Source organism: Microtus pennsylvanicus, chromosome 11, assembly GCF_037038515.1.
Source record: "Microtus pennsylvanicus isolate mMicPen1 chromosome 11, mMicPen1.hap1, whole genome shotgun sequence".
NCBI classification, from domain to species: Eukaryota; Metazoa; Chordata; class Mammalia; order Rodentia; family Cricetidae; genus Microtus; species Microtus pennsylvanicus.
In genome coordinates this window covers 28,969,848-28,992,697 of record NC_134589.1, presented here as the reverse complement: position 1 = coordinate 28,992,697, position 22,850 = coordinate 28,969,848, and the positions used below count along the sequence as shown (strand labels likewise).

The window sequence follows — 22,850 nt, the reverse complement described above, 5'->3', positions numbered from 1 at the left end:
AAGTACAACAATATTCCCTGCGGGTTGTGCGTGTGTTGTTGTGTGTGTCCATCCGCGTTTATGCAAAACCTCCCAACGTCACACTTTGGTATCCGGACAGGCGCCCCGAGAAATCCCAGATCTTTTCAGGAATTCCGTCTACCCTGCCTTTCTTCTTTAGTACCCTAAAAGAGGTAGGTCTGGGGCTTTCGCCAAACTCCTGCAGTGAGAGCCGCACACAAATCTGCTGCAGTTTTTCCTCCTCTGTTTGCTCCCAGTCCTTTTAGGCGAACAGTGTGGAGCGCAGGGTTTCCGTGCGTTTACCCTGTATCCGCACTGCATTCCCAGGCAGCCTTTCCCGGGATAGACCTTCTGCGGACCGACTGGCTCAGGTTCCGCCAGGGTGGTGGGTGGTGCTCTCGCCACCCCCTCCTTCCCTTGGGACTCGGGAGAGCTGCGCGCTGGGCAGGAGTGCGCGCGCGCGGGCTTGCTGGGGGAAATCTCCTTCCCAGAAAGCCGGTGAGAGTCGCTGACCGAGAGTATCCCGGGGCCCTGCAAAACCCACCAAAGCGTTAGACAGCTTCCCTAAAGAAAAACGGCGAATGAAAAACAAAAAGGGAAACCCGTTTCCCCTGAGGCCTGGGTTTCCGATGGTATCGGATCCTCGCGTAGCTGATCTGGTAGGGTCGCGCTTGGCCGCCTCTGGAACCCGGACTTAGAGCGACGGTTGCGAGAGGAGGGAGGTGAGGGACTTGCGGGCAAGAGTTGCACCTGGTCTGGGAACCTGCAAAGAGAACTGTGGGGGTAAGTAGCCTTTTCCTGGCATTCGAACAGGAAGAAGTAAAGAGGGAGGAGGGGGCAGGAGCGGGACGAAAAGGAGAGGCCAGGGAATGGATTGTGAAAGAAAAAAAAATCCTTCAAATTCCTCTGCAGAGGGAGAGAGAGCACAGCACAATCCTCTAAGGATGAGTCCCGCCCGGCTTTCCGTGCGGAACGAGCAGCAGCGAAGTTCTTTTAAAGAGAAAAGAAACTCCAAGCTCCTGGAAGGGAACCGGGGCAGCCGGGCGGGGTGGAGCTCCAAGGCTGGCGCCTAAGGTCCCAGCCGAGGCAGCGGCCACGGTGGCCTGAAGTGCTGATGCGGGGAGGCTGCTCCTTATGGCCTCGCCGCCCCACCCGGATCGGACTTTTGCCTCCGCCCCTCGGTGCCTAGCGGCCCGACTGACGTGGGGACTCCGGGTGGCGGCGCGAAGGCTCACCTGGCCGAGCCTTCTCCCCCTCCTCCTCCTGCTCCCGCCCCCACCTGCCCTCCTCCTCTCCGAGTGGGAAAGCGTCGGGATCCGTAGGCGAGGAAATAACGACCCCTGCAGTTGCATTGCGGAAAATCTCGGCGGCGGCGCTAGTTGCGGGCAATGGAAGCAAGGCAACTGCGGGGTCTGGGGAGCCCTGGAAAATAGCAGAAAAGCAGAAAGCGCGCGTGCAACGTGGGGAGTCAGTGAGCCCCTCGACGCGTCACTGTCCCGGGAGCCCAGCCTCGGACTCGGCGTCCTGAAAGCATCGCCCAAACCCGGCTTGGAGGCGGCAGGCGGCTCGCGGACTTGGGGAGCAGGGAGGGTCAACGGAGGCTGCTGGTGGCCGGTGTTTCCGGGCAATAATCCCCGCTTCTCTTTCTTTCTCTGTGTACCTTGTCTGCTCCTTTCTCCCCACCCTCCGGAAGCAGGAGAACCGGCCAGATCGGAGCCTGTCACCATCCTCTGACCATGCCCCGTTGAAGGGGGCAGACTTCGAGGGCAACTTGTCGCGGACTGCCTGGGTTGAACTAACGTAGGGGAAGAGACCGAGAGCCCGGAACTGCACTGCTTGGCCCGGCGGGGGGCTGTTGTCTATGTCTTCTTGGGGCGCCCGGCGGATCGGGGTCTCGGTTTTGCAGGAAGAACCCAGAGCCGGTGGCTTCAGGTGGCTGACACCGCCACCACCGCGGTCGCCGCAAGTGCTGTTTCCACCGTTGGTGAGAAGAGCAGAGACGCAAGAGCGGGGAGACCTCCGAGGCAAAGAGGCATCGGACATGTGTCAGCACATCTGGGGAGCACATCCGAAGAGCCCGAGGGGAGATTTGCCAAAACAATTCAAACTGCGTTATTGATCTTGGGGGTGACTGCCCCTGGCCGGCTGTAGGGTGGGAGCGCGAGTGTGCGCTCTCTGGAGAGTGTGTGAGTGTGTGTATGTGTGTGCCTTGTCGGGCTCCCCCTTTCCCCCCTGTTTTCCCGTCGAGTGATGCACCTGGAATGAGAATCAGAGGATGGAAATAGTCTGGGAGGTGCTTTTTCTTCTTCAAGCCAATTTCATCGTCTGCATATCAGGTACGGGACGTGCTGGTGTCATGGGCGGGTGGTGTGTTCTGTGGTGATATTTGAAATGTATGAGGTTTTTATCCTGTGTAGATTTAGGGCGGGAAGTGAAGAGGTGGCACAGCCCTTTTTCGTTCTGTGGCTTGGCTGTCTTCGGAATCAAAAACCTTCTAAGCCCAAGGGTGTGTGCATGGGTCTCTCTCTCTCTCTCTCTCTCTCTCTCTCTCTCTCTCTCTCTCTCTCTCTGTGTGTGTGTGTGTGTGTGTGTGTGTGTGTAGGGGTGTTTGTGTGTGTGTGTGTGTAGGTGTGTAGGTGTTCTGCTGTGGGCAAGATCTCTGAGGCATCCTGGAAGGGAGAAGGGATGGAGACTGAAAAAAAGAGGCAGATGGGTGTTGATTTTCAACTGCTTTTCTGGCTGAGAACTCTGGCGCCGAAATCTGAGCTTTGGCACCCCCACCCCCAACCCCAACCCCTGGCTTCCAAAGTTCCCAAACTCAGTGGTTTCTGGCTGGCAAAAATGGATGCAGAGCCTTGCTCTGGTATCTAGGCACTTTAAAGAGCCTGCAGGAAGATGCGGGACTGAGGAATGCCAGGATTGACTGGAAGGATGTGGAAGACCTCTCTGCCTTCCCCAGATGTTGGGAAATGTATTGTGGTGTTGGAAATCCAGTGGCAGCCCAAACACACCTGAAGCAATACAGTGTTAGTAATGCTGCTGTAGTTGAAAGTCTTAATTCCCAGTAGCAAGGATGTGCTGGCTCAGGAGCTGATCACAGGCTACTTGTGCCAGCGTTTTTCGTTTTTTGTTTAGTTTTTGTTTGTTTGTTTGTTTGTTTTTAATGAAAACAGAGGGTGTTGAGTTATCTGGGGTAGGGCTTGTGCCTGCCTGTTTCTGAGTATTGTGTGTTGGGAGGAACTGTCATTTCCAAGATGCGTATTTCTTGGTGCAGGAATTTAGGGTTGGAGGGAACTGTGTAGATATTCCCCAGTCCTTTGGCTCCTCCCACTGACCAGCACCCACTCCATTTCCCTTGCACCTGCCATTGAAGCACTCAGGGTGTACCCATTTGCAGTTTTCCCCTCTGCCTGCATTCCCTCTGCAGAATTAGGTACTGAGCCAACTTCCCAAAAAGTCTCCATAGGCAGATGAGCAGGAGCCCTGCCTCTGTGAGCAGATACACTTGAGCAGCATTGGAGTAAGGCAGGTTTCCTGCCTTTTCCTTAAGCCCTTGACTGTCTCCTCCCCCTAAATCAGACTATCAAAAACCCTTGTGTGTTTTCTTTACTTTGGACCCAGTTCTAAAGACTGCTGTTTAATTTCAATCTTCTCTAAAGATGGAATGGGAATCTGTTATGTGAAATCATATTTGGGGCTTGGCCTCCCTACTAAGAAACATGTCACCATAGTGAGTTCTATTCACATAGCAGGCAAGGGAAGTCTGGGGTCACTCCCCCTCCACAATGGGAATTCTGTTACTCTATTGTGTGTCTTCCAGCATAAATATTGAGGTGACTCGTGTGGGTTTGTGAGTCCTATGCCAGGGGTAGCCTGGGTGGCAGCTCACAAGACCAGATTATACATCTTTCACCGTATCTCTCCTTCTTTCTCTTTCCTACCTCTCTCTAGCATCATAAATCATTTTTAGAAGAGCCATTTAAGTTCTTGTAAGATTGGGTAAAGTCTAACATTCGGTGAGGAGCTGGGCTTCCTTAAGCACCCTATTCGTCTCAGTCTGGACCATAATCTTGCCTAGCAATGACATGGGGGTAAGAAGCTGAGCAGGAGTCTGTTTTTAGCCTCAGAAAGAGTTATTAGTGGGAGACCTGTCCTGGCTGCATTTGATTTGGTGTGTCAGCAGCTAAATTATTCAGGTAGAAACATGAGGAGGAGGGTTTTTTTTTCCACCCCAAAAGAAGTGTTATGGAGTGTGTGGCCTTTCACATGTACTCACTAAATAATCATCATTGCAGTGTAGTGACGGGAATAAAAGTGTAAGCAAAATTGGTCGCTATTAGCTAGACAGAAAACTAGGTGACCACTCCAAGTGTTCAGTTAGCACCTGCATTGATTTGCACTTCATGAAGATATGTAGGCAGAGATGCAGCATTCTAGGTTTTGTATTTACACACCACACATTTGACTTCAAACGCCCATTCTGTCTCTGAAAGCAGGGGGTTTCCTCCTATCGGCACAACTATATATCCAGTGAAGTTCATTTATGTCTAAATTATGATTAGTAATATAATCCTGACTCACGATTGCCACAGTTTGGGGACTTCAACTTTTTTCTCTTGCCATCTGACAGCCTGAGGATGTGCTGGAATGTGATGTACCAAGGTTGAATAAGTGTGCCTCAGAGAGGGCTTAGTGGGTCTTTCATTTCAGCTTCCATGATTTGCAGTTTTAATTTACTCATGAATGAGTTTTACCGAAAGGAACAAAATCCTCTGATCATAGAATTTACTATCATGCATTTTAAAATATAAATGGGGTGGGAGCACTTTTTTCACCACCTTAGGGTAGCCACTCTGACCAATAAACAGGTGCTAACCCATATTATATTACCAGACAGTGAAGGATGAGGCACCACTAGGCTTCACTTCATTGTTGAGGAGCATAAAGCTGGGGAAAGCCAGTAAAAACCTACAGTATAAACATTTTGCAGGAGGAAAATACTAGTAGCAACTTTGCCTATGGAAGGTATATGTAGTATGTGTAGTAGATTTCATTTGGTAGCTTTTGCTGTCAAGAACACTCTGGGCTTTGTAACTGAGCATTTTTTTAACCCAAGGTTTCACCTCTCTCTCTCTCTCTCTCTCTCTCTCTCTCTCTCTCTCTCTCTCTCTCTCTCTCTCTTCTCTCTCTCTCTCTCTCACACACACACATACACACACACACACACACACACACCCCAAGGTGTTTCCTCTCTGCATTATTTGGCTATGTCATACAAAATATAGATACCGGGACTTGGTCTATTTGGGAGTTCTGCTGAAATAATCTGCTTAGCAAAAGGACTAAGAGCCCATTTGGCCAGGGTTAGCTTGCTGCTGAGTAAGGAGCATGCATATCTTCCACTGGAAGGATCATACCAATTCTGGCAAGTTAGTGACAGCACAACAAGGCTTAAAAAGAAATACCATGGCCTGGGAATTAAACGCAAATATCATTTGGTTAAAGATGTAAGGTAGCAGGGATCTGTAGAGAGACCAGGGAGGGAAGCAGGGGGAAAGAAGGTTGGGAGGGAGAGAAGAAAGGAGGAAGGCAGAGAGAGAAATGAGAATGAATATGCTTTCTCTCTGTGCATAGAGAACCATTCCCTTCCTTCCAAGGCAGCTCAGAGCAGCGAGAATGAATACTGAGAATTGGAAGGAGAGCATTTCCTAGTCAAAAGACAGCTGCCTGATTTAATTTGTATGTTGTACTCCACTTCCCTGCTTATGTAACTTCACTATGTGCCAGTTTGTTCATAACAGCAATAGCCATTTAGTTATGAGACACCACCACACATTGTAAATTTAATATGGATGTTTTGGTTTATTCCTTCTTAGAATTTGTGTGTGGGGGATGTAATTTTATAAGTAGGGCATTTAGAGAATTCACATTTAGGTCTGAGTAAAAATACCCATATATCATTTAAGTTTTAGGTCAAGACTTTGCTCAAGTTTGATTATTTTCTATTTATTGGATTGTCTTTCATTTTGATGTATCTGACTGGAGGAATAAAATTATGCTAAATGAATGTTCCTCTTCAAGAACTTGGGAGTAAAAATTTAATGCAATTATACTGTAAAGTTAGAAACGTGGTAGCACTTGAGTTGGATTTAAATCTGTCCATCAAACAAGTGGAATTGTTATGTAAGTACCTCCAGCATCTTTTAATCATCATTCACTATAAGCAAATACTCCATTTCTAATCTAAACACTAAAATTGTTTTATGTGTAGAGAATAAATAATAGTAGGATGGAACATTATTATATGGCTTCGATGAGACAGTAAATGCTATTTAATCCTTTTTCACTTAGCGTAGTATCTCACACCTAGCAGACATACATGAATACCAACTCTGATTTATTTTCTATCAATGTAGCTATATGTAGATTTGATTCACATAGAGTTGAACTTTACTTTCTTCCCTGTTGGCTTTATTAAAATCAAAATGAATCACCAGTCAAGGACTAGGGAGATGGCTCACCTATTAAAGTCCTTGCTGCACAAGCATGGCTTCCCGAGTTCAGGTCTTTGGCGCTCCTGTAAAGGCACAGTGGCATACATTTGTAACTCCCATGCAAGAAAGCGAGACGAGCAGGTCCCCTGAGCTCACAGCTGAGGCATCTTAGCTGTATCAGTGAGCTCCAGGTTCAAGGACAGACCCCGTCTCAGAAAATAAGGTGGAAAGCCATTTAAGAAGGCTCCCAATGCTGACCTCTGACATCTCCATACATGCATATAAACATGCACGTGCATATGAATACCTACCTACATATAACGCACACACACACACACACACTCATCAGCCAGCATATTTTGTAACATACAGAATGAACCCCACTTTCAAGAAAGCCTTGGGCAAACCAGTATTTGTCTTTATCGACTTCCTCATGAAAACAAGCAGCATTAGATATTTTTTTTTAATTTTCTTTACTTTGCATTCCAACCACAGTTCTCCTTCCCACCCCTCCTGCTGCCCCTCTCTTCTCCTCCCCTCTAACTGACCCCATCCACTCTTCCCAGTGCTTAAGGGTTTCCATGGGAAGTCAACAAAGTCTGGCATATTAAGTTGTGTCAGGACTAAGCCCTTCCCCAACCCTACATTGAGGCTGAGCAGGGCATCCCACCATAGGGAATGGGCATAGAGCATTAGATTTTAGTGTATCATAGGAATGTCCCCTACTCATTCCTTTTACTCAATATTGAGTGAGATAAGGCTTGGGAAATCTTAAGTATTAGCTAGTCACCGTGTAGTTCTTATTGCCAAGATCAACAGGCTTTCCCACATTCTTCTTATGCTTTATAGATTAGTATAGACTCCTCTTTAAAGTTCTTCCAAATTGGAAAACTGTGTATGCATCCACTATAACTTGAAATAGGATATTCAATTAAATAAAATTGAACCCCTCTCCAACAGGCTGATTGTGTCATTAGCAATATGATGTCTTTAAATCATTTTCCTGTGTGATGTCATAGTCAACAATGAACAGATAACCATCATCCTAAGATGAAAATCTCTATGCAGTGGGAGTAGAGAACATTACCAGGTAATAGGAAATCCCAAGAAGGGAAGAGAAATGTCCATCTGGCGAAATCTTCCCTTGGATGAGGAGAAATTGACTGACATATGAAGAAAACAGGACAAAATATCTTGTCTCATCACCTGCAATACATTTTTTTTTATTTGGATTTGAGATTTCAGTTCAGAAGAGAACCAAATGTCATATGTCCTTAAAGGAAGACTTCGAATGTCAGAAGGTTCACCCCACAATCCAACCCTACTCTAGTCATCTATATGGTGTAGGCAATTGACTCCACTTCTAATCTCTGGGTTCCTCATATGTCCAACACAATTTTTATTCACATTGTCTATTTCTGAAAGACTGTTTGAGGCAACATCAGAAATGATAAACCATCCTTCAAGCTTTGCATATGTCAAGTGCTAATATTATTGGATGAGCCAAGATTAAAATACAAAACTGAGAGGTGCACAGAGAATATGGAGTGATATAAAAAGATATGAACATGCTTAATTGCTTAGACTTAATTTTGTATAATGCATTAGTATGTCTAATGTTAGAAAGCAGTAGGAAAGATAACTAATTGTCTAATACATGGTGTAAATACTATGGATAGGGAAAACAGGACAATGAAAGAAATTGAAGGTATTGGCTGGTGTTAGAGTTTGGAATAAATGAAAAAGACATCACATTAACAAAAGAAACACATGAGTGAGTGGATGATCAGCAGACCTGCAACAACAGAAATACAGGATTTGCTTTGAGAGACACTAGAGTGTCAGAAAGAGCCTTCTTAGGAAGCTAAAATACTAGAAAGTACCACATACAAATACAGTTTGGCATTTTTATGTGATGTTAATGCTATATAGCATCACATTAATTCAATGAATTGAAATCATTTCATACTTGTTCACAATTCTAATTGCCTTGGGTCTCGAGTTAGTGTTGACCAGTTCCAGTTACTCCTGTACTTGTCATAGTTTGTATTCATTTGAGAGTTTTATGACAGGGAGGGAATTGAGCTTTCTCATGTGTATGAATAAATATGTAGTTGACATTACTTGGGGTTACCGTTGCAACAAGGAAACTATAGGGATAACAAAACAGGTTTGAATCTGTTTTGTACATCTGGAGTGTAATAGCTAAAGGCCAAACTGTATGCGAGAAAGAACAATATAGGCCATGGAACAAGCACAAGCCAACATGTGAAGTATGAATTTGTTAGTCACTCTCTGGTAGGTCATTATGTAGTAGTACTGGAGAAATAAAGTAGACTCAGTAGGCCTTCCTCTCCTCATCCTTAAAGTGAAGATTGAAAAAACACACATACAATCTTCCTTTGTGCCTGGTATACAGTAGTTGAGTAGTGAATTGAAGCTATCCCCCACAAATAACTATACTTCATTGTGACTGATATCACTAATAACCATTGCTACTAATATTGAAAATGGTTTTTGTAAATGCCAAGTAATTCTTAAGCCATGTTCTCTGTTCAATAGCATTTACATATGCATATATAACATATATTACTGATAGATTATTAGTAGTATATTATTAATGTATATATATAAAAAACAAAGATGAACCATGTCTGGTTCTGAGTGTTTATAGGACAATGCATTCGACATTTATAGTATATACTGAGGGTAAAGGAAAAACAGTTAGCTCTTGGTCTATGTAAGCGATGAAGGGAAAGATTTATAAAGATGAAAATATTTGAAGTAGAAAAGTACATGGGATTTCAAAGTAAAGGGCAAGAGGGAAGAGGAAAACCACAAGGAAATAATAATATGTTCATAGCACAAAGCAAAAATGTCAAAAGTGCAGTGAACTGGGCATATGGACTCAAGGGGTTGGAATAATTGACTGGAACTAAGGTTACAAACTAACCTGCACTCTCAAAGAAAGTCTCTCAAGCTGAGATGAGATGTTGAGACCTTAGTATTTTTGTTGCAAGAAGCTCAAGAAAATGTTGTAATCAATTTTGTTCGTGACTTAATAAAATATGTTTGTACTTTGAGTATAGGAAGCAACAGCCTAAAAACTAAGCTTCCTCTTCATTTCTTACCACTTTTATTCTTGATGACAGAACCCACAAAATTATCTTTTTAAAATCCCATCTATAGCTACACAGTGAGTCCAAGTCTCAAACAAAATAAACAAGCCACCAACAACAACAACAAAAATCTTTTCCCCCAAAGTCAGTGAGACCAGTGTGTCACATTCTGAGTAGCAGGCCAAACAGAGAAGTCATGTCCTAACACTTGGAACCCAGCCTTTCTTTGAATTTTAACCCTTGGTATTTGCATATTAAACAAATGAAAATATATCGATTTTTTACTTGAATAACAATGATTGTACTTGTTAATTAGTTGAAGGCAACGAAGGAAGAACTACCTACACATGTATTTGTGTACCAGCCATTTGAAAGGCAGAGGCAGGTGGATCTCTGTGAGTTCGAGGCCAACCTGGTCTACAAAGCAAGTTCCAGGACAGCCAGCGCTGTTACACAGAGAAACCCTATCTCAAAAAAAAAAAAAATAGAGTTAGGCCACACTGTCAGTGTTACCCTTGCACAAAAAAGATGGTAAAACTACTACCCAATATGCTACAGCAGTTTTTTACCTAACTACACTAACTACACTGTGCATAAATCTTGTTTCCAGTCTATTTTATGCTCACTTTGGAAAACATGTTTATGATCTACCAAATTATATGTCAGTTGTACCCTTCCAAGGGTAAAGTTACTATGGAGATGATAGACAGACAGACAGAAAGACAGAGAGACAGGGATTAGATAGATGATAGATAGATAGATAGATAGATAGATAGATAGATAGATAGATAGATAGATAATAGATAGATGATAGATATATGATAGATAGATAGATAGATAGATTATAGATAGATAGATAGATAGATAGATAGATAGATAGATAGATAGATAGATAGATAGATAGATAGATACAGACCTGAAATGAAAAGAGTGTTCTTTGTCCACCTAATTGCACAAAACTTTGTAAACAGAAAACTCAATAAACTGTTGAGAGTGCCCTAATATTTCTAGGCACTTGGAATCAGTCAGAATAAAGTGCTGAAATTTCCCTCTAAAAACGTCTTAATTAGTAAGAGATGGTTCTTAAGGCATTAGCAGTCTATAAAACAATGCGATAAATATAGTAATAAGGATTTAAAAAACTGAGAACAGAGAGGTAATATCTGATTTATTTAGCAACTGGAAGGGGAAGGGAGAAGGGAGTAGGTATCTGTAGGATGCCTGGGCCAACCCTTGATGTTAAGTGTGGTCTTGAAAGATTTTTGCTGATCAACCAGGGGGTGGGGGGATGAGGTGGAGCAGTGGTCAAAGGAGCCGGCATCTGCAAAGCAGAGCAATGAGAGGTCACTGCGAGTTCAGTGGGTGTCCCAAGGTAATATTACAACCAGAGAGAGGAGTGTGAGGACAAGGTCAAAATGGAATTGTGTTTAGGAAGCATGGCTTTGGTAACAGTGACATTTTGTAAATAATGCCAGAGAAGACTGCCCTGTGCCATTCGGTGTCAGGAAGGTCTCCATTCGAGACCCAGGAGGGTGTCGTGTCTGATCATTCAATTCAAAAGAAACAGACCAGTCAAGGAAATGCTCATGGCAGTGGTCTAGTCACGCTCCATTTTGCTGAGATCACTAAGCATTTTCCAAGATTGTCTCTCTTTCCAGGTGACCTCCCAGGAGCTTTTCAAGAAGCTCACGTATAGATTACAGCGTTTAATCTCCTTATGTAGTTTACTGCTAGGCTTCTTCTTTAGGGAAAACAGCTAGAAGCCTATTGGTCTACCATGGGTCAATGTCTGAGGTATCATCTAATCTGCTTTGCTATTGAACAGTTCCTTGTTTCTTTTTATTTTGCTGTTTTCATCTCAAGTAATTTTTAAGCATCACTTAAAAAGATCTTCAGCATGCGGTTTCGGGGAGGATCTTGCAGTCATGAGAAATAGTCTGGGACCACTATAATCGCTCTTTATTAGCAGGATTGGGCTGTTAATGGGGTCTCCAGTTCTTTGGGGTTGATTACATTTGCATGAAGGAGCCATCAGATGGCAGGGGACACATGATCCATGGTTATGAAGGAGACAGCCTACAAATGTCTTTGCCTCCTGGTCCAGGAAAGGTGACACTTTTGTCACAGCAGATGCAGAATTCATCCTTAGCTCTGTCCAATACTTCATGCCCAGTGGCTAAAGGGGCTGGCAGTAGGAAATGAAGCTTGTGACTTTCAGTTCAGTTTTCCAGAGCCAAGTTTTGCTGGCTTTGCAACACATTTGGCAGTGATGTCAGAGTTGGAATAAACACATTTACTGGAGGATATGAGTCAACACATTTCCATTCTTCTCCTCCTCCCTGTGTCCTCCCTACATGCTCTGCTACCTTTTACCCTCAGTGAAAATAATCCTGATGGCAGCACTTAAGGAGTGAGCTCAGCCCTTTCCTCTGAGGTTGGGATTAACAGTAAATGACCCCCAGGGCTCTCAAAATCAATGCATATCTACAGCAGGTGTTTGTTTTGATTTTCCAGGGTTTAATATGTTTGTCCATTCATAAACAAAAGCCAATGAGAGGGTGCCTTTTGTAAGGTTTGAAATGGCCCAGGCATGTGATAAAATGCAGTGAGCAAAAATCTTGTTCTTGGTCTCTGTAGAAAGTCTATGTATTGCTATACAAATATTGCAGTTTGCATTTCTTATTGTCCAGCCTGGTGCCTAGCGTTTAGAAGATGCTCAGGAATGAACATATTGATCGATACATAAATGAATAGAAAGGAGTGGTTTATAATTACTTCTTAACCTCGTAAGAAAGAAGTAATGCAGTAGGGAGGAGAGGCAAATCAAACACTGTATCAGTTATCCTTTCGCTTTGCTGCAGGTAGATTTTCCAGTGTTCGAGGACTTAGAGAAAATAAGGAGCAACTGGTTGGATGGCTTACTGTTTCTTTCTCACCATGAACTCACAGGCTTTTTTGGACAAACTATTCTTATTTGAGGCAGGTACTCACATTTGCTTAAAACGTGTTCCAGCTACTTTGTGTTCTGTGACACCATAGGAAAGCCGTGAACTTGTCATGAGAAATCCATGTGTGTCTATTTAAGGGGTATCAAGGATTTATTAAGATATGAAAGGGGGGAATACACTCATGCATGCAGGATATGGTAAATCCGGTTACAGAGTTCTTGGAAAGCTGAAGACGGATTACACACTACTTCACATCACCTGACATGGTCTTCAGCACCCAAGAGAGAGTGACCACCCTCCTTCCTGTTTTATAAGAGGTCATGTAGACAGACAAAAAGCATTAACTCTGTTGGGCCAGACAGCCCCAGGTCATGGACAGAATGAATACCTAGTACGTGAATTCCTGGATTTGTAGATTTAGTATTGTTTCTTTATCTGTATCCTCTCTGTCCCTGGTAGAGATTGCATGATATACCATGTTTTCCATCGTGAGAGAAAGCAGTACACGAGGGAGATCACTGTCTTTGAGTAAAAACTTTCCTAGAGGGTTCAAAGGAAAGGGCCCCATGCTTGAGTCTTGATACAGAGAATTACACGAACCGACTCTGATCGTTATGATGTTTCCAGACTTATTAAAAAAAGTGTTGTTTCTCATGTTATTTTTTATACTGCCATGTCTAAATACCTGACAAAGTAACTTAAGGAAAGAGCAGTTTATTTTGCCTCTTGGTTCTGGGACACAGTCCTGTCCAGCCAGGATGCCATGGAAACAGGAGTGTGAGGCAGCTGGTCTTATGACATCTGTAGCCAGGAACCAGAGAACAGTGCATGCTGGTGCCTAGCTTGCTTCCTTCTTCTTATTGAGTATGAGAATCCAACCCATGGGCCAGTGCTGTCCTTATCCAGGGTGGAACTTTCCCACCTCAATGGCCCCCTCTACAGATACCCCCAGAGGTTTTGATTCTGGGTGATTCTAAATCTACTCAAGTAAATAATCAGTATTAGCCATCATGTGTGTTCTCTGGCTTTTTGTAAAGAAGAATGACTGTTTCTTAAGAGAAAAAAGAACCATCAAGAGTCTTGGATGCGAAGCAAATGTGTGGAGCTGCTGTTTGGGGTAGCCATTCTCCTTTTCCTCTAATTGATCCTAGTAAGTATGTGGAAATAGATTGCTTGGAAAATTCCTGTTTTGTTTCTTTGCTATCTTAGTTATAGGGAAGGGGGTAAGTAAGACTCAAAACTTTTTTGTGTTCACTTCTTATCTCAGAAGTACATGTTTAAAAATTACACTGCTGGTCAAGAGGTAAAGTATCTGAGGGCACTCTTGTCCCTGGATATGAATAGTGATGTGTTATTGGCCATCTAATTCATGACAATAACCCAGCTCTCAGTTGCTGTGATTCAAACCCATATAGAATAAAATACAGAGTGGGAAAGTCAGGTTTTTTTTTCATGTCTGTAACAAGTCTTATCCCTGATTTTCTCTTTTGGGGAAGTTTTTTCTGGCTTTTTAGTTTGTATCAGTGCAAGGCTATGCCTAAGTGATAGCTATCTGCCATCTTGGGGATAAGAGTGGGTGTGGTCTTTGATGTTCTTTCTCTTGCTTTTGGAATTGCTGGGGCTAGAGTTTGCCTGTGTCAAATAAAGTGTTGTATTGTGCTACTCTTACAGGTAAGACATGTTGAGTGAACTAATGGGTGAATGTTGGGCTAAGCATCTACTATTTAGGCTAATTGTGTATTCAAATGAGATGCTCTTCATTGTGTGGCTTACAAGACAGGGGTTACAGAAGTGTCATGCAGCCACAAAAATGATTGATGTTGTGACTCACTCGGTGTATTTTAATGCTAATAATGCATGAATGTCAAAAAATTAGAAAAAAGGTGTATCTCCCTCTATAGACAAAATTTGTGCTTACCAAAGTTTGAAGGTACAACTTTCCAACATTAATATATATGTGCTTTTAAAAAACTTTTTATCTCAAGTATGGTCTCCTGTTGCTTCTTTATAGGAAGTCTTAGAATCAGATAAATCCCAAAGTCAGTAGATTAACCCTTCGAAACGTCTTGTTCACATGAATTGCTCAACTGGCATCAACAAGTATGAGTGGCAGTTTGAGGTCCTCTAGCCTAGCTTTGTGCCCGGCAGCAAAGGGCCAAAAGTTTGCTGAACAATTAATTTCTGAATTAGAGTTTTATTGCTGTGAAGAGACAGAATGGTCACAGCAACCCTTACAAAGTAAAACATTCAATTGGGGCTGGTTGTGAGTTCAGAGGTTTAGCCCATTGTCATCACGGCAGGAAGCAGGATAGCAGAGAGGCAGCTGAGAGTTCTCCCCCTGGATTGGCACGCAGCAAGGAGAACCACACTTGAACTTATAAAAAGCCCAAAGCCCACTCACTTCCAGTGTTTGCCTCATCCAACAGGGCCACACCTTCTAATTGTGTACTCCCTGTGAGTCTTTGAGTACCATTTTCATTCAAACTACCACAATTAGCTGCTATTATTTCTTGTCATTGTTTTATAATCATACATCTAAAACATTGTCTTTCAATAATTATTTTCCATTATTTGGTGACATGTTGTTTCTAGTTTATACCCTTTTGCTAGTTTTTCATATCTATAGATACTTACTTCTGTTGAATTATTTCTTTAATATAATTCTAACAAATTGCAATTTCTCACAAAATTCTGTATGGCTTTGCCATGATAACCTGACGTGTATGGTTCTAGGTGTACAACAAATTTGCTGAGAGAGTGTGCATATAGTATAGTGAACCCCCACAGATCATTTTAACAATGATAACCCCTGCCTTGAAAGTTACTTAACCAAAACTGAGTATCTCTGGCATTAAGATGTTACTGTAATTCACAAATCAGACCAGAGACAGGAAACTGTATGTGAGATCATGTGTCTCCCTTGGGTCTTGAAGTTTGAGACTTAGGCAATATTCCTGGTGCATATTTTTATTGTTACTGAGGGTGAGAGAATAAGCTGGTTTGCAGAAAATACTGTAGGGATGAGAGTTAAGATCTGACATAATTACTGTTAACCTGCTAATTATGTGTGGCGATGTTAGTCATCCACCACTGCTTTCATTCTTACCGGTTTGTTTGTTTGTTTGTTTGTATTTTTAATCAGGGTCCTAGTCTACCTACCTTGGGCACTTTAGAGTACTAAGAAGATTTTGAATAAAGTTTTGACTGTTGCTAAACTTCTCCAGGTCTTAAAAAGCCAAAGAAGCAAGATTTACATTGTAGAAAAACCTCTCGTGTGTGTATGTGGGTAGATATGGGGGCTATGTGTGTGTACCTGTGTGTATCTCTGTCTCTCTGTCTCTCTGTCTCTCTCTCTCTCTCTGTCTCTCTCTCTCTCGGTGTGTGTGTGTGTGTGTGTGTGTGTGTGTGTGTGTGTGTGTGTGTGTGTGAATGAGGGCATGTGCATGCCATGACACACATGGTGCAGAGGTATTAGTCCTCACCTTCCACTTTGTTTGAGATTTTTTATTATTTTTTTTTCTGCTCCATATGCCAGGCTAGCTGACCTACAAACCTCAGGTGATTCTCATTCCTTCGCCTCCCATCTCCCCATGGGAACACAGCATTACCAACACGTGTACTACTTGGCCAAACTTGAAGTTGTTCTGGGGATTTGACCCCATATCCTTGTGCTTATTGTATCTAGCACTTTTATCCATTGGGCTCTTTCCTCAGCTCTAGGCAGAACCGTGAGACTGTCAACAGGAAAGTTATGAGTGACTTCTTAGACAGGAAAGTTTCCTCCATTAGATAGAAATTGTAAGAGAATAGCCTAAACTAGATTTGCAGAATGGTGACACTGTAGTCTCTTAGCAAGACCCTGGGTAGTAATCTAAGGGTATATACTATTTGCTTATTTTTAAAAAAAAATTGTTGAAAGCTTTGCATATTATTTTTGTTTTCTAATTCACTCTCAATTCTACTAATATTATATGACCTCATCTCTGAGTAAGTCCCATGACCTAATATATGACCTGGGGTTTATAGTATCTCTCTGTGATGTTAAGGGAGATTGGCATTTAAAAATGGAGCATGCTACTTGAGCTATTGATTGCAGTTGGTACATTAGTAGGCTTGCTAATTGTTATGGTGGAAGCTAAAAGAACAAAAGACACATTGAATAAAATTTGGAATTTGGCAATATTGTGTAAAACATGGGGATTAAATGAGCCAATGCATGTGAAAGTATTCAGCACAATGCCTGTGCATAGCACATAAGCAGTTAAGGTTGGTTGGATATGATTCACTTAGGGCAACTAGGATATTTGGGGAATATGTTAAAGGTACGAAGAGGGAGGACAATCATAGTTTTCCCTAGAATAACCTTCTGAGACAGTTTGCTGGGTCTAACCCTCATTTTTCTTTATTTCTTTTTATTTAATGGACACGTTTTCATTTTTAACTATGCTTTAAGCCTATCAGGATTTTTTAATGTGTGTGGTCTTTTGTCGCCCTGTACAAGCCCAGCTTTAAAAGGAGAGGCATAAGAAGACCCCTGGGTCAAAGAAATGTTGTACTGACTTGTCATCATCATCACCATCATCATCATCATCATCATTATCATATTTAGTAAATGTTGACTTGTTGAATGGAGCAATAAAGAAATCAAGCATCATATACCAATCCATTTTTAATAGAAAATAGAATAGTTGACCTCACATGCTCAAAGACTGTCACTCACTTTTACTGAAAACTGACTGCTTTATTTTCGTTCATGGCTCAGTCTTGCCGGCTTTCTCTAAGTATTAATTTATGCACATGGCAACCTTAAACATGTTTTCTTCAATCGGTTTGCAAATGAAAACATAGCTTTGATTTGTGTTTAATATTCACTTGGGAGAAGGATTTTTAAAATGACAGTTAAATTCTGGGCTAGTGCTGGCTTTGTGACATGGCTCATTTTTAAATATTAGGTCTGAAAGATTCAGCAAAAAGGCATAAAAGGAAAACCAACAAGAAATAGGGCAGATGCTGCCTGTGCTGATCTTAAGTAAAGACTCAGTAAACTGTGGCCGAAGTATTTCTCTAGGGAGCCTGTTTTAGAGATTTTTCTGAACGTTCAGGCTTTGTGTGAGATTTCTCTCCAATCACGTTGGCAGAGGCTGGATTACAACCCAGAGTGCAGAGACTAATGGACTGTTAAGATTAATCCACTAAACCTACTCCTGTTTCCCTTAAATTGATTGAATTTAGGGAAGCTGAAGACATACCCACACCCACCGTCCTCGTGTTAGATCTGCATGATTTAATGAGATCCAAGAGCTTTAAAGGACATGCAAAAGTGTAGACCAGGGAAGATCCATAGGATATTATCACCTTGGTAATACATTCTCTTAGCAATTACTTACTAAATCTCAAAGTTGTCTTCCATAATCTTAATTTTAAAAGGAATGCTTTTCACATGCATCAATCTAAAGGGATGGAGAGATGGCTCAGTGGTTAAGAGCACTTATTCCCCTTGCAGAGAACCAAATCAGGTTTCCCTCACTCACTTCAGATGGCCCAAAACTACCTGTGATTTCAGCATTCACAGGGATGCTGGTTTCTATAAGTACCTAAACTCATGTACATATACCCCCTCACACACGCATACACTTTATTAAAATTAATAAAAATAATTCTTTAATAGCAGCAATCTAGCCCAACGTTAAATAACTTAAAGTGTTATCATCAACCAAGTTACTATGAATATTTGGAGTGGTTTTCAAAATTCTGTGAGATAAATATGTTGTTTACGTTCAATGAAATCATGTCCACCAAAAATGTAGATAAAAATACATGAAATATATTACATGCACAGATAGGGTATGACATTGATAAAATCACAATTTTATGGTAATGTGGTGTGCACTTTTGTTGAATGAACTATGATGAAACTTTAAATTTAAAATCTTTTAAAAATGGACATAAAATTGTTATTAATGGGTATAAACTTGTGTGTGCAAGAAGTGCGTGAGGCAAGTACTTATGTCATGCCCCCCTGTGGAGGTCAGAGGACAATTTTGTGCAGTTAGTCCTAAGTTAGTACTCTCCTTCTCCCTTTGTATGGACAGGTTCCAGGGACTGAATTCAGGCCCCTAAGCCTGTGCAACAAGCACCTTTAAAACCTGAGTCATCTGCCTGTCCCTAAAATCTCTTATTAGTAATCCACTCCCTTTGAAAATAATTAGTAGAGGTATAAAAATGAATGAAATGTGGTCCTAATATTGGAGACTTTGACTAGGAGAAATTTGACTGTAATTTGCATAGAATGATTTAAAATCGACGTTTGAAAACACTTTGCTTGTGCATATACAGAAATATGCTGCAGTGGACTGAAAAGCCATATTATTTGTTCCCAGAATGGTTTTGCAGTAGGATTACACCTATACTGTGCCTCATAGAAGCTGTTAGGCTTTGGGAAAGTTAATTTCTGGATCGTCTTAGTTTCCTGATCTATAAAATGGGGTTAAAAGGATCTCAAGATAAGGTGTTTAGTACCATGATCAGACAGATCATGGTTCATAAATGTGCCCGATTTGTAGCTTCACATTGCAGAGAACATGCAGCCACTAGGCTTCTCTGAAGACATGGAGTGTTCTCTGCTTGACTTATAGGTACCATATTTCTAGAAAATTTTAGTTCCTTCCCCTGTCACTGAAAGAAATAGATGATAGATAGATAGATAGATAGATAGATAGATAGATAGATAGATAGATAGATAGATAGATAGAAAAGAATACAAGAGCAAAAGCATCCACCTTCTTAAGACAGACACCAACTTTCTTCCAGTTTGCTAGCTCATCGGCCTGTGAAAAAATATCTGCTTCTGCTTGTCTGCTTGTTCTGGATTTTGTTGTTGTTGTTTAACTTTGTTTTGACACACTTGAACCTCACATGGGCCTAGCCCACACATTTCCCAGGTCAGCCAAAGTCTCTTTCTCTCTAAAAGTAGTGATGTCTACCTCCTTAATGCCCTGTTGGTCTTACCATCTCCAGTAGGCCCATCCCTTGTCTTTCGCCCTGCAGGAGATGAAAGTTCATCCTGGTCAGCATATTTCTAAGGGTCATATGTTTCTTCTCCCAAGTCCCAGGAGAGTCTGCAGATTGCATTTACTTCTCAGTTCTATGCCATCTCCTACATCTTTCCAAGCCTACCTGCTGATTTAAGTTATGGTTCTTCTTCCTTGACTCACAAGATTCCTTGTAGAGATACTATATCACTCGAGCTCAGTAAACCATCACCTGGAACAATGTCTCACTTAGTGGGATTATTACATCACAGCTGAGTTCTTATACCATTGAATGATATTGTGAAGTTACAACGTTGAGCATATTGTCTGCAGAACTTAAAGTACTTATTCTAAGGTCCTTGACGGAAAAGGTGTGGGAATTCCCCTTCCATATAGTTGTTACAGAAACAACTGGAGACTTGCAATATTGATGGCTTGCAGTCTGTTGTGGTGGGGCAGGTATGTAGGAGAAGATCAGGTCAGAGTCACTGAAGTATGTGGTAGAGGTTGTTCACATCATGCTAGAACAAGAAACAGGGAGTGTGATAGAAATCTGGGACCAGGTAAAACTCACAAAGATATGCCCTTGATAACCTACCTCTTCTAGCTAGGCTTCTCCTAGTAATTCTACTACCTCCTGAAATGGAGCCAGCCAGGGAAGAAGCATGCAAAATAAGGGCCCAAAAGGAACATTTCAGATTCCAACTTTAACAACAGTAATTGGTGCAAATGCTTCCAAGAGATGTAAGAATATACCCAATAGCTGGATAGTCCACTTCCTTCAATAAAGTATTGGTTGAGTTTTAGAGGAAACATTGAGATTTTATAAAGCTTTACTTGGCTTTAGGAGTCTCAGAATGCCATCATTGTGTGCCTACTTTGGCAGACTTTACCTGCCAGAGCAACTTACCGAGCACAAACTAGCATCAGCAATCCAAAAGACATGCCTTTCTTTCTGCTGTCTTGGATCTAGATGCCAGCTTTGTTATGGGAGGAACTTGGGGCTGCTCTGGTCCTGCCCCCAGCAAGCATTCTGGTGGGAGTCATTTGTCCATGGGTGATGGTTTATTCTAGGGATGCTAGTTTGGCAGGGAGCAACAGGCTTTCTGAAACTACTATTGTGCTGTTAGCTTAAAAATAATTAACCCTCGTCTTTTGAGAGTGAAGGCCACATTCGAAAATAGGAGGGTCACCTGGAGAATGAGCACTTTTAGAAATAACAGCCTGAGAAATCAACCTTTTCCCCTAATGGCCAAGACAGGCCAGGCCATGAGCAGTCCCCGAACTTGCACTGAATCAACTTGAATGAGCTTTCCAGGGCTCTGAGAAATGACTATGGTTCTTCCTGAACACCCAGGGATATCAAAGACAAGTAGCTTAGGCTGACCATGAACGGAATGGGTTCTGGCAAGGACTCTCAGCAACCACAGCCCCTGTCCTCTGAGTCTCAGAATGTGTACTGAGATCCTAAAGCTTTTAAATCTAAAGCAGAAACGGCCAGATGACAGGCTAATGACCAGAGCCAGCCCAGGGCTCGTTTCCTAAGAAGGAATGAGTGACATCCATTCCAATATGGTTCTGTAAAAAGAATTAAGCGATGAAAACTACTTAGTGAGACATAATTTTCTTTTAAAAAAAAATGGAGCTAAGTAAAACTTTACTGTGATGTGCCTTCATTTATTTATGCATTGTCTCATCCATGGCTGCTCTCACAGTGGATTACAATGAAAGGGCCAAGTACTGGGGAAGGAGCCCACGGCTGGAAAAGCCTAAATTATTTCCTGTCAGGTCCCTTACAGAAGAATATTTGCAAGCAGTTGCTCTAGAGAATATAGGGCAATTAAAACGGTTGTATAGAAGCGTGCTGGAAATAAAATAAAGTGCAACTATTTCGTCTTCTGTTTGAAAAGCTCGGGAAAAGAACATGTTCCCTTAGCCACCACCACACTGTAAGATATACATTCTGTCACTCCCAGATTCTCATATTCTATCCCTTCCAGATTCTCCTATTCTTTTGTACTTTTTTTTTCATTTTGTACCCTTGCTCTATGGTGATCAAGATTTTGATCTCTGTCAGTAGAAACGGTTTTGCAGTCAGTGTTCATTTACCAAGCATTTCAGAAGGCTAGGAACTGCTGAGGGGGAATTTATGGGGAGGCGTGAAAGCATGAAGTTGATTTTATTCTTCCATTTGAAAATTTCCCAATTCACCCTAAACACCTGCGCCAAACAGCCACTTTGTTATAATAGTAGAAGCGCACAGACACCGAACAAGGAGCTCTCTACTTATATCATTAAATCCTTGAGCCCTCTGAGGCAGCTCTAACTCGTGATCCACTGTGACCGTTAAAGAACACACATTCGTTTAAATGCCCCCAGAAGTGACATGGTTTGCACTCGGAGTAATTAAAGGATAAGTCTGAGCCTGCACTCTGCACTCCTCATGAAGTGGTAGGCTCTGGGTAGGTGACCTTCTTCTGTACAGCGGCTTTCTACTTTGTAAACTGGAAATAAAAAATAACTAGTTGCGAAAGTTCAAGGGTGGTAGTGGTTCAATCAGCAAAGCACTTACTTTGCAAGTAAAAGGACCTGATTTTGATGCTCGGTACCCATGTGAAAATGCCCGACACAGGAAGGTATGTACTTGTAATTCTAGTGCGGGGGAAGTGGAATCAGACTTCTGGACCTTGCTGACCAACTATCCTACTACTTTTAAGTCCCAGGCCAATGAAGGACCCTGTCGGGAAAGCAAGATGATGGCATTCCTAAGGAACCACATCCAAGGTTGACCTCTGGCCTCTATATTTATGTGTGCCTCCCCCATATATACATATTCACACACATAAAGCACAAATAGCCGCTTGACCGATGATGAGAGGAGAGATGCCTAGTTTAATTTAACAAAATGCATCTGTCCGTTAAAGGTTAAGCTAAGATTTGACCTCTGTTTTATCTGAATCTACAGTCTGAGATTTGTCACTGTGTCACAACTGATCCCATGTTTCCTACAAGTTGACGTGTGGGGAGCATCAACATTTTATACAAGAGTGAATCTCAAACAGGTTAAATAACTCATCCAGTCATTCAGCTACTGATTTCTAGAGTCAGAGTTTGAGCCACGCTCTTTTTAAAACATTTGTGTGCTTGCTTACTTGACAATTTCATGCGTGCATATAGTGAATTTTAGTCCTATTTTCATCCCTGTTGGTCACGCACGCTTCCACAGAACCTCTTCTTCTTCCCCACAAACTCCTCCTT

At 42.1% G+C, this 22,850-nt stretch overlaps 1 protein-coding gene across 3 annotated transcripts in view; it reads left to right on the top strand.

Annotated features, from left to right (window-relative positions):
- Positions 1-203: 203 nt before the first annotated feature.
- Ca10 (carbonic anhydrase 10) overlaps positions 204-22,850 on the top strand; it is a 483,666-nt gene continuing 461,019 nt past the window's right edge. Inside the window, exons 1-2 of one of the 3 annotated variants that reach the window (XM_075991114.1) lie at positions 204-783; positions 1,697-2,336. In XM_075991114.1, coding sequence (XP_075847229.1) covers positions 2,276-2,336 — 61 coding nt within the window. In that variant the 5' untranslated portion in view covers positions 204-783; positions 1,697-2,275. Of the gene's footprint in view, positions 784-910; positions 2,337-22,850 lie in introns of those variants that run through there. The other 2 variants (XM_075991115.1, XM_075991113.1) reach the window with 2 other exon arrangements.